At 42.6% G+C, this 12,901-nt stretch overlaps 1 protein-coding gene across 8 annotated transcripts in view; it reads right to left on the reverse strand.

Annotated features, from left to right (window-relative positions):
• GRIA4 (glutamate ionotropic receptor AMPA type subunit 4) overlaps nucleotides 1-12,901 on the reverse strand; it is a 232,997-nt gene that overhangs the window by 123,915 nt on the left and 96,181 nt on the right. For all 8 annotated transcript variants that reach the window (XR_014563572.1, XM_083736359.1, XM_083736358.1 and 5 more), the window contains exon 3: nucleotides 655-894. Coding sequence is in view for 7 of the 8 variants with exons in the window: in XM_083736359.1 (XP_083592485.1) it covers nucleotides 655-894 (240 nt within the window). In the remaining variant the exon portion in view is untranslated. The remainder of the gene's footprint in view (nucleotides 1-654; nucleotides 895-12,901) is intronic.

The following is a 12,901-nucleotide window of genomic DNA, read 5'->3' on the forward strand; positions in this document are numbered from 1 at the left end:
AATTCAGCGTAGCACCAGTGGAGAAGGGGGACAGATGGGGGAATCAGCGAGGTAGCTCCATGACTCCTCGCCGGAGACCAGCGGAGAGAGCACAGGTCCTCCGCTACCCACACCCTCCCTGCGCAGAAGACTTCCACGCAGGGAGAACAGGAGGAGACTAGGCGTCAAAGAGCTTCTTTGCTGGAAGAAGTTCAACAAACGGCCACTGATGGATTCTGCCAGCGATTGAGACAGCCACGGGTGAGTGGCTGTCCGAACAGAAAGGGTTCACCCAGGTAACCCAGCCAGGTGTGGCGTCGATTTATGCACGAGCAACCCCTAGAACCATTACAATTAAGAATGTGAAGTGTCCCCCCCCCAGGATCATCTTCTTTTTTATATATAAAAATTTTATTAAGGTTTTTACATTACAAAAAAGAAAAAAAAGAAAAAAATACAAAATACAAAATAAAAATTGTTAAAAACAATCAATCTTTCCATCACATTATTTTTCATTTACTTGTTTCTCGGACCTCCTCATACCTCCCTTTTTTGTATTCCAAATCTTTTTTTTTTTAATAAAATTTTTATTAAGCTTTGGATCATCTTCTTTCTAAGGTGCATAAATGCATCTGGCTGTAAACGAATTGAGCAGAAAGCTGTTATGCTACTTACCCCTGTCTGTGTCATAAAGAAAGACAAACCGGTTCCATTTATAGTGGCCCAGCAAGCTTAGCAGTGCTCCCTGTAAGGAAGGCCTCAGTTGCAGCACAAACTGGCTCTCGCCCTCCGTGGGAAAACTCGGCGTGATGAGGGAGATGTGCAAGGCGCTGCAGAATGAGGTCAAGGTGTGTACTGATCTTTTATCGTACAGTCCAAAAATGGCGAAAACTCCTCTTGAATACTGGGAGCAGACTGGAAGAAAGCAAAACGGGGAAAAGGTGTGATTAAAAAACCCCCAGAACACTTCCTGCTTATTAACATAGCAAGATCAACATCTCGACCATGGATTAGGAGCGGGCAGCTGACAATATGCAGGAACATTGTCATGCAATTCTTCAGCAGAGCTAGTGGCCATTGAGACTTCCACAAAATGGTAGTATGAAATACATGATCCCTATGTCTACATCCTTTGAGGACAAAAGCCATAGTAGGTCCGTGTTAGAACATATGCTTTATAGGCCAAAGATTCCAGGTTCGACCGCGGACACCTCCAGAGCTAGGAAACACGCTGTGTGTCAATGGTCAAATCTTTATTACGGACAGCATACGGTAAAAGCATCTACATACATAAGCAGAGCATGCTAAATAGGCTATAGGGCAAGTATAGAAGCAGGGGGTACACATACAGTCATACCTCGGGTTACAAACGCTTCAGGTTGCGTTTTTTTGGGTTACGGACCACCGAAACCTGGAAGTACTGGAATGGGTTACTTCCATCTTTCAGTGGTTGCGCATCCGCAGAAGCACTAAATCGCACTTTGCACATGTGCAGAAGTGCCAAATCACAACCCGCGCGTGTGCAGACGCGCAGCTGCGGGTTGCGAACGTGCATCCCGCACGGATCACGCTCGCAACCCGAGAGTCCACTGTACTCATTCTCTTGACTACGATAGACCAGGATATGCTAAAAACACATAAGGCACAAAAATCAAACAACATTTTTTTTTAAAGATGCAAACCTTCAGTTTTAGACCTGTTGTGGGGCACATACTATATCATTGATGTATATCAATCACAGCAACACAATATCTGGCAACTGGTGTGTCCTGCAAAGTTGTGTATTGTTGGCAGAACACTGCTGTGGGAAGCCCTGGAGAGGTGCTTGCCAGTGTAGACAATACAGTGGTACCTCGGGTTACATACGCTTCAGGTTACATACACTTCAGGTTACACACTCCGCTAACCCAGAAATAGTACCTCAGGTTAAGAACTTTGCTTCAGGATAAGAACAGAAATCGGGCTCCGGCAGTGCGGCAGCAGCAGGAGGCCCCATTAGCTAAAGTGGTGCTTCAGGTTAAGAACACTTTCAGGTTAAGAACAAACCTCGAGAACAAATTAAGTACTTAACCCAAGGTACCACTGTACTAAGCTTGACTGGGAGCTCCCATCAGCTGTTTAAATGATAAACGCACATGCTGCTTCACCTCTGCTAGATAGCTGATCTGCTAGCGAGGAATATAACGTAGCCAAAGTAGATGTAACCAGATGTGAGGAGAGATAAATAAGCTGCTGCGAAAAATAACAATAAAGTGGAACTTTGTTTCCCGTGTTTCAAGAACATTCAATTTATAAAAAAACCTTTAAGCACAGGCTCAACGGCACACATGGGAGGTCTCGGCACAGATGCAAAGTTAAGAATGCTTAGTGTTTACGGGAACTAATGCCCTGATAGGTACCTCATAAAATGTCATCTATGGATCCCCTGTTTCTTTCCACCAAATCTTTTTAGCCTCAGCAGTCCAAAATATCCATAAACCACAGCAATATCACTCACATAACTCTAACTTCCAGAACTTTGAGACAATGACTTACACGTTCACTTAAATGTACTCTCCAAGGAACAGCGGAAAATGCCTGCTTAGTGTTACTAGATCATATGCCAAATTGGAAGGTCGCAGCTTTGTTTGCATAAGTGCCAACTAAAGAGCACATTGCAACTCAAAAGGCATTCTTGTTATATATTTTAATTAATTATTAGGTTTGCATTCCATGAATAATTCTTAAGAATTATCTCTAAAGGCTGTTTCAACCCAGGATAAGTTTTTGAGATAATAGCTGAAGCTTGCAAAGCATTTTTATGTAAACTAAATGGGAAGGGAAAATTAAATTAGCTGTAAATTAGCTTTACTGAAGTATATATATTTTTTTCTTTTACAATAAATTTGAATATCATAATGGCACGATTTGCAAATCATCTTAACAGACACTGCTGCTGACAGCACACAACAATAATTTGAAAGATCTTCACTGGAAATAAAAAAGAATAGGAAAACCAGGACTTTGAAGGATTGGGTAATCCTGATAATGGTGCAATCTCTATTATCCTCTACATGGCAAAGTTCATCCTTGTCTTAATTATAAGAAACTAAGGCAGATTAACACTACTTATAAAGCTGGTACTACTTGACTAACATTCTCTTCCCCCCCCCCACTCTCCTGTAATTCAAAACATGCTCAATTTTAAAACTATTTATCAACTTATTTCTCGAACATGATAAGAAGGAAAGGATTGTTAGCAGCTGCTGGAAACTAAAATACAATTTTCCAATGCATCAGTGTTTTGCTAACAGATTTTTAACAGCTGTCAGAAAACCGAGGAAGCAATGTGTGAATGGAAAGATAAAATGAGTGGCAAAATATAAGTGATATTCCCTTAAAAGTGAAGGTTGAAACCAATCCATGTTGATGCATTGGTGACTGTAAGCAGAGACCAGAGCTGCACCTTCACTCTGAAAATCACAGCAGAACTGACTTGGAGTAACCATGAACCCTGCCATCCACTGATGATGTCATGTGATGATACAGGGACATCACAGATAGGCTTTCAGGTGCAGTTTCAGGAGAGAACCAGGTTCAGCAGTGAGCCAGAACAGCTGAGGGGTAGTGGCAGTGTGGGAGCAGAGGCTGGAGGTGGTGCAGGAGCAGCAGTTGTAGGCAGAGCAGAGATACAGGCAGAGAGTATGAAGGAGGAAGATGGGAAGTCAGAGGAGGCATGGTTTGGAGGCAGTGAAAGGAGGAGATGGAAGAAACGAGGGAATGGATAAAGGACAAGGCAACTGAGCCAAAGTTGGCCTAGAGCAATGGTTCTCAACCAGTGGGTCCCCAGATGTTGTTGGACTACAACTCCCATCACCCCTAGCTAGCAAGGCCAGAGCTCAGGGATGATGGGAGTTGTAATCCAACAACATCTGGGGACCCACAGGTTGAGAACCGCTAGCCTAGAGGAAAGAGAGGAGGAGAGAAGATCAGAAGGAGAAGTCCAGAAGAAGAAGCCTTGGGGAGAGCTTGGATGAATGGAGGCTGTAGAAGCCAGCAAATGGAGGTGAGCCCCCAAAGATTGTCATCTAGGAAGCAGGGAGAGAAATTTCTCCCCAGGAAAAGACAGCTACAAAGCAGTCTAGATCCCTACATGGCAGCAGGAAAGGTGCAAAGGATAGGTCTTAGAATCTGCATGGTTTCCATAGAGGACACTCCACTAACTTAGCACATAAAGAGGATCATTGAGAATCTGAAAAGGGGTTTATGAGCCGAAGTAGCAGCAGATTTCAAGAGAGAGCATTCCTTACCACCTTCCATGTATACAGTCAGGTTGCCTCTTATCACCTTCTGTGTAGTTAGGTTACTCACATAGACAAGTATATGGAGAAATTATATGGAGCATTATGAGGAAGGTTTTAATGATCCTGCAAGTCGAGCTTTCTGGCATGGAGTCCAGTCTTTTGGCATGATTCCATACATGACTGCAGAAGCAGTGACCTGTGATCTTGACAGCGGTTTTGTTACAGCTTGGCTGAATGAGCGCCATTAGAGATGCAACCAGGACAGAAATTATTGCAATTTCCAGCAGTTCTGCTCTCCATCGGTGAGAGATGGAGAGACAGCTAGAAGAGATCCAGCCAATTCTATGCTCCAAATCACTTACAGCCCATAAGTATTGCCTTCCCTGGGAACCAATATTTCTCCCAAAGGCCTGCATTTCATGAGACTCCCCCCTGCTCAAATTCCCAGCCCTATCGTACCCATTGTCAAGCCACACAAACATATCAGGCTGACAATCTAGCTGAATTATTCTTCCTTTCAATGTGAGTAGTCTTAGGCTCAGCCAAGCTCATGCTGCAAGGGAAATGAGTCCACACCTTTCTGGAAGAGCTGCAGCTCAATGTCAGAGCCAACCTAGGAATGACACTAGACAACCTTTGGTGGTGGGATGCTAAGAAGTGCCTCTCCATCACCACACATGATCGTGTTTGGTGCCATGTCTAGGTTGGGTCTAACATTGAGCTACAGTTCCTCCAGAAAAGAGGCAAGACTCTATAGTGGGAGGTAGTTAGTGTTAGAATTCCTGCTCCATGATTGCAGTCATGGGATTTTTGTCTTTCACATGACGTGGTATGTTTTGACTCCACAGAGTGGGAAGTGACAGCGTTACTGTGTTCCGTGAAGTGGGACTATTGTCCTTTGTTCTTTTTCTCTTTGCTGTCTGATGCTTGAGAGAGAGGGATCCATGTTGCAGTGCTCCGTGTGTGTTTATATGTAAATAAAGTAGATTAGCCAAAATGCTGTGTTACTGAGGTCTATCACGCAAACTGCGCAGACTCTGCAGATCCCTAAGTGTGCCAGTGTCTGTTGGCATTGGTTGCTGTGATGTTTGGGCTGAAGAAAACTTATGAAGCTCCCGAACGCTCGACCAGGAGGGTGGGAACATGCCAGTCGGGCATGTGTCTCTGCCATGGTCCTACTCAAGTGTAGGCTGAGCTCCTGACAATTAGGTCTTAAGTCATTCAGGGCTTATAAGTTTTATGCCTCCAGCAAGCTGCCCCACTTCATTGCCCCAAAGCCAAATTTTGCAATAGCTGAAGCTTTCCCATCGTTATCAGGAGCAACCTCATGTAGAATGCATTACAGAAATCCAAGAACATATCATAAGAACATAAGAAAAGTCTACTGGATCAGGTGAGTGGCCCATCGAGTCCAGCGCCCTGTTCTCACGGTGGCCAGCCAGATGCCTGTGGGAAACCTGGATGAAGGACCTGAACACTCTTCCTACTTGCCATTTCCAGCAACTGGTATATATTCAGAAGCATGCTGCCTCTAACTGTGGAGGGAAAGCATATCATGGCTAGTAGACACTGAATGCCCTGCCCGCTATGCACTTGTCTAATCCTCTTCCCAAACCATCCAAGTTGGTGGCCAGCACTCCCTCTTGTGGAAGCGAATTCCATAGTTTCAACTATGCGTGCATGAAACAAACACTTTCTTTGGTACGTATTGGATTTTCTGACATTCAGCTTCATTGGATACCTCCAACCTCTAGTGTTATGAGAGAGCTCCAGCATGAATTACTGTGACGATGGTATCGAGGAAAAACCACCACTAGTGGACCTCCTAAGGCAGGGGTCAGCAAACTTTTTCAGCAGGGGGCCAGTCCACTGTCCCTCAGAACCTGTGGGGGGCCAGACTATATTTTTTTTGGGGAAATGAACACATTCCTATGCCCCACAAATAATCCAGAGATGCCTTTTAAATAAAAGGACACATTCTACTCATGTAAAAACACACTGATTCCCGGACCACCTGCGGGCCAGATTTAGAAGGTGATTGGGCCAGATCTGGCCCCCGGGCCTTAGTTTGCCAACCCATGTCCTAAGGCACCCTGCACCACTAAAGATTTAAGTGATTTGCTTGTATCCTGTTCCTTAACTGCAAACTTCTAGGAAATTCAAATTACTTGTGAGAACATCTCAATAATCATGTATGTCATGTAAGATTTATGGGAAACCTGACACAACCAGGTTTCTTCCATAGTTTTCTTAGTCTTAACCAGAAGGAGCTTTAAAAGAGATAAATATGTATCCACTGTCCTCCCTAACTCAAGCAGTAATGTGCTGCTACTGATTAGAATAACAGCATTTCTGTATACAATCAGTTTCCCAGAAATAAATCTCACAACCGCCTTATAAAATTTAGTCTCACATTTATTTAAATGAAAAAGGAAGCGGGCATAAGCTTCTCCCCCTTTTTAAGTAGCAAATACTTTGATTGCCCAATTTTACACCATCAGTATTCCACTTTCTTCTTTATCTTGAAAAGAAAGAAAACAGGCTCATTTATAAAGCTAGTATTTCTTTCCTCTCAAGAAAGTACTTCTAATTTAAAAATGGGAGGGTTGTTATTAACTCAACTGTCTGTTCTAGTAAAAATAGCATTTTAAACATAGTAACTCTTTGGAAACTAATCATATGTACCTCTTTCCCCTCCAGCCACTTCAAACAAAAATACTATTAATTTTCAGGAAGGGAGGAAAGAATAACCTCAGCACTTTCTCTTTGTATTTATGAATTTTGTCAGCAAAGCTTTCACCAAGTGGGATTCAACTAAAGCGGGTAGAAATACTTTCAACTGTAGACTGGGCAGCCAGACAGGTAAGGAAAAGAAAGGCTAAAATGCTTGTGGGATTCTACATGCAGCTGTGCAAGGTGCAATTAAGGATGTTCACCTACACAACCCAGAAAATTCTGACAGGAAATGAGAAGGGATACAGCTCTGCCTGTACAAGTGTGTCTTCTCAGCAACACACCCAAGAGAACATCATCAGCTCACACCAACATGTAAAGGCCTCTCTGTACAAGTGTGGATTGGGTGTTCTTTTATTTCTTGGTTACCACAGTTGCAAAAAAGTCATCCTCATATAGGGAGCACCCTAATCCGCAAAACAGAGATGATACAGGGACCTCTAGGGGGTGAATTTGTGCAGTGAAGATCACTGCCATGATGTCCCCGCATAGACACATGGAAAGATGAGGAACAGGCTGCAAGTTCAGAGCTCAGAATAAAATAAAATGAAAATGAAACCACCCAGAATGAAAACAATATAAACTAAATCACATGCTGGATGGAAAACAAATTGTCTAGAGCAGCATTTAAACGTCTACAGCCTCCACGACAGCCTCTTACTAAAGGATTGTCTTACACCACAAAATTCTCTCAAATGAATTGTGAAATTGTGCTTTCCCACACCACAGTCTGACATAATATTTGAAAACGAATGTAATGGGAGCTGTTGTTTACACAATCCCTCCATCCATGTCCCTCTTTCCACTAACCCACCCACCCACCCAAACAACCTTGCATTAGAAGCATAGAAGAGGAGACATGACTCTCCTATCCTATGGCTTCAGTAGAAAAGCTAAAGCTGCAAGGAACATAGCAGTTTCAAAAAGGAAAGCACATCTTCATGATACAGTTTCCTTAGGCTGCTCAGTTCACAGCTACAGGATTCCCTCCTTGTGGAAGGACACATACGCATGCAAGTATTCTACAAGGCATTTCAGTGGTTCAGACAAAGGACATTCTGCTTCAAGAATTACACTGCAGAAGAATACAATGGTTTGCATTCAAAGCTGCTGTTACATGCACAACAGGCTTCTGCTTGCAGAACAGAATTTCCTCCTCTTCCTCCTCTGACCTGCAGAATCTGGCTGTACACCCTCAAAACCCTCTCTCCATGGGGTACAGGGGCCCCTTTGGAAGAGATTAAGGAGGAAAGTATGTGGAGAGAAGGAGAAATCCCTTTCTGCTCCTGCAGCCTTGCATAGAACCCAGTACACAGTTTTCCGTATTCCTGGCACCGTTTTCTATCTTTGGTTTGCAACATGCAAGGTTACATATTGCAATTACATATGTCAACTTGGAAAAATGATGGTATTAATAAATAAGAAGCATGTTTTTGACTAACAAGTGTGTCATTACATGTTAACTAAAGGGTGCTTTGGTCAAGTCTCTCAACCATTTAAGCAGCTGAAGGAACTGTATTTATGTTGTCCTACCATAAATATAACATGCACATGTTCTAATCAGCATTTTTGTATCTTTGCAAACAGGGCTTCAGCTTAAGGCACCTTTTGGTTGTGCAGGCATTAGCATCTCATGAGCTTGACAGAAACTGTCAGCTACAAATCCATGCTGTTGGCCCTTTCCCAGCTGTCTTGCGTTACTTTTGATGGTGATTGTCAAACTAGCCCCACCCTAATTCACAGTCTGTTCACCATGGCTGATTCTACCTGTGCCTAAAGAAAGATCCATGATGTGACCACCTACAGTCCTAGGTAGCAGCATACTGGGCTTGGACCAAGTTTCTGTCTTACCCCTTGAGGCTTACGCCCTGCAGCCCCTGATTCTCAGGTGACTTCCAGAAGTGAAAAAAAGAAAAAAAAGAGGGGGGGGAGCAAGCTTTGGTAGAACTGGAAAGCAACTATCTGAAATAATCCAAAGACATAAAAGCAGACCGGTTTTCTTTTGACAGATGCAGTGCGGTGTTATCATTTTGACAGAGTGAGTAAGGATTTGCTGGCAATAAAAGAGGCAATGCAATTCTGACTTCAGTGGCTAGCATGGTATGGATGTTTTTAGGACTACAGATAAAAGTGACATTCCCAAGGTCAGACGGAACAGCTAGATGCCTGGAGCAATTTTGTGTGACCGGACAGCCTTTTATCAGAATCATGAAAATCCCAGCCTGGTCAGCTTTGTGAAGTAGATTGGCAGTATTAGGGGAACAATTTACCTCTCATCCCCACCTGCTGCTTGCTAATCTTACTCTTTACTTCCTCCTGGTTTCTTTTGTGTAATGATGAGTTTAAGAATGTGAGCTCCTGACCCACAAAGCTCCTGGGTTCAAATCTCAGTTCAGCTACAAGCATACTTAAACAAGTCACTTTTTCTCATCAGACCCAGGCGACCTTCTGCAATATGAGGCTAACAACACGGGCTGACGTTGCCAGAAAAGGCTTACAGAGATAACGAAGTGCTTTGAGCACTTAGGGAAAAGTGCATAAGCCAACTGCCATAAGCTACGCTGAAGTTATGGCAAGGCAGGGTAAATCAAGCTGTAGAACTTGCTCCCCAAGGAGGCAGTGATGACCACCAACTCTGATGGCTTTCATTTGGTTAGACTGTGGTGCTGATACACCAAGGTTGCAGGTTTGATCCCCATATGGGATGGCTGCATATTCCTGCATTGCAGAGGGTTGGACTACAAGATCCTCAAGGTCCCTTCCATCTATACAATTCTGTGATTCTATTGCAGTGAGAGAAATTCATGGAGGAGTGGGCTATCAATGGTTACCAATGAGAGCCAGTGTGGTGTAGTGGTTAAGGGCGGTAGACTTGTAATCTGGTGAACCGGGTTTGCTTCCCCGCTCCTCCACATGCAGCTGCTGGGTGACCTTGGGCTAGTCACACTTCTCTGAAGTCTCTCAGCCTCACAGAGTGTTTGTTGTGGGGGAGGAAGGGAAAGGAGAATGTTAGCTGCTTTGAGACTCCTTCGGGTAGTATTAAAGCGGGATGTCAAATCCAAACTCTTCAAACTCTTCTACTAGCCATGATGGCTAGTAGCCAATGCTTCTGAATAACAGATGCTGGAAACCACAAGATGGGAGTTTGTTCTTGTGCTCATATTCTGCTCACTAGTTTTGCCAGGCATCTGGTTGGCCACTGTGCGAACAGGATGCTGGACAATATGAGCCACTGGCCTGATCCAGCAGGCTATTTCTATGTTCTCGTTTAAGTACATATAAACATTAACTATTGCCACTGTATATTGCAAGAAGTGCAATAAAAGGAAACGCATTGACATGTAGTCTAATCTCTTCAGGTAAGGCAGGAGCAAACAATATTTCTTTCTCACAGATGCCTACTTTATTCAAGAAAGATACCTGTAAAACAACAAGCTGAATCAAAGCAAACCATGTGAGGAAAAATCCGCAAACACACTTAACGGGATTTCCATACCAGCCCTGGGAAAATTGCTTCTTTACTGCAAATGCATTAGCCTTTCAATCTTAAGCATGAAACAAAACTTATCAACTAAGCTTTCTAAAACTTTCTTGGCCAATGCCATCTAAAAGAGCATGCTTCATTCTTTTCAGAAAAAGGATCCACATCCAATCAATTCTGCAATGTATATGTTAAGGTCTCCTTTTCTTTCTCACTGTTTGTGTCCTTTTGGCTTTCTCTTTCTCTTATTCCCCCCCCCCCATTGCTACCCTCTTAAAATAAACTTTTTAAAATTTTCTGTTTATCAAAGGCCCTCTTAGATTGGGGTCTGGCTCAGTTGTAAACAACTTGGAGATGGTAGTTAAGAGATATATAAACTGTTAAATTAAATTAAATTAAATTATGAATTACTTCCTACGAAGCATCTCAATGCATTTTCACATTACAATTAAAAATGTATAAGAAACATTTAAATATGCAGACGCAATTAAAACAACTGCATATATAAAACCACTTCAAATAAATTCATATACATAAAAAACTATTATAATACCATTCTCCTGACCTAAAAAACCACAGGCTTAGATCTCAAATTTCTTTTTGTTCACAGAAAGGCTCCTTCCGTTTATGGAAATATTTGTGATCCAGCAGTTAATCATGCTGATGGAAAGTGTGGCACACTTTTACCAAGTCCCTCCTCCTGAAGCCCATCCACACTTTAACTAACAATTTTTCAGGCTAAAGGCATCTGAAGGAGGAAGGGAGAAATTACAGCCAATCACAAACAAACAATCACATCCTAGGCCAACCCCAACCTCTCTCACCACCAAAGGAACACAAGTGAATAACACAAGCACGCTGACACCAAACTACATACATTAAGCATAATAGAAACACCACTACCCTACCCCCATCCATCTCCCCTCCCTCCACCCTCCTTTCTTTTTTTTTCTTTTCTTTTTTCTTCTCCCCCTAATGCCTCAACAAATGAAATGGATTTGTAAAAATGTTACACGGGGAAAAAAAAATACGAGGCATTATACTTACACTGTAAAACAAGAAAACCCTTAATAAAATATATTTAAAAAAAAAAAAAGAAAGAAAGGTTCCTCCGCACTTTCACGGGCAGGAGAATCTTGTAAGTGTAGCTTTGCTCACAATATGTTCCCACCAGTGGAAATTAACTCAGGATCCAGCCTACTGCAAATTAAATTCAGAGATGACATTTAAGAGTTCAATAAATTAATAATGCAACACTGACAGCTAGACCAAATCCTCTGGAACATACAAGCAAGTCATGATAGGTGATGAGCATTCTCCATTTTAGGTCAGCATATGACCCAAAATGATGGTTGATATTGCCTTTGACTGTACGAAGATTTCATTTAATTATCATGGTTAGTTATGATATGGCTAGAGTAGGATGATGTCCTCCACCAATCTGTCCAATTGTTTAAAAAACCACCTGACCAGCAGCCATCTAACAATCTCTTCTATTTTATTTGCCCTTAGCCTGTTTGCTTGGCACTAAAGTCACTTTGCTTTGTTTTCAAAACAAAAAGAGAAACACAGTACATAGGGGGGCTATCAAATATTACTAATTTTATTATTTCTTATCATAGTATAATATTTACCAGACTATCATGATTATCAAAGGGAAGGGGTTGTATCCAACTCATACCCAAAGTAAATGCACTGAAATAAAATGACTAACTTAAGTACATTCATTGCAATGGGTCGAACTCTGAATATTAAGTAGTTGGAGACAACCCCTTATACCAAGTCAAGATTATTAGTCAGTCTAGCTAAGTACTATCTACAATGACTGGCTGCAGTTCTTCGGGGCTTCAGAGTCTTCCCCAGCCCTACCTAGAGTTGTCTGGAATTGAACTTGCAACCTTCTACGTGCAAATCACAATGACAAACCTAGACAGCATCTTACAAAGTAGAGGCATCACCTTGCCAACAAAGGTCCGTATAGTAAAAGCTATGGTTTTCCCAGTAGTGATGTATGGAAGTGAGAGCTGGACCATAAACAAAGCTGATCGCCGAAGAATTGATGCTTTTGAATTATGGTGCTGGAGGAGACTCTTGAGAGTCCCATGGACTGCAAGAAGATCAAACCTATCCATTCTGAAGGAAATCAGCCCTGAGTGCTCACTGGAAGGACAGATCATGAAGCTGAGGCTCCAATACTTTGGCCACCTCATGAGAAGAGAAGACTTCCTGGAAAAGACCCTGATGCTGGGAAAGAATGAGGGCACAAGGAGAAGGGGACGACAGAGGACGAGATGGTTAGACAGTGTTACCAACATGAGTTTGACCAAACTGTGGGAGGCAGTGGAAGACAGGAGTGCCTGGCGTGCTCTGGTCCATGGGGTCACGAAGAGTCGGACACGAGTAAACGACTAAACAACAACAACAT

Source organism: Podarcis gaigeae, assembly GCF_964106915.1.
Source record: "Podarcis gaigeae genome assembly, chromosome: 4".
In the NCBI taxonomy this organism is placed as follows: domain Eukaryota; kingdom Metazoa; phylum Chordata; class Lepidosauria; order Squamata; family Lacertidae; genus Podarcis; species Podarcis gaigeae.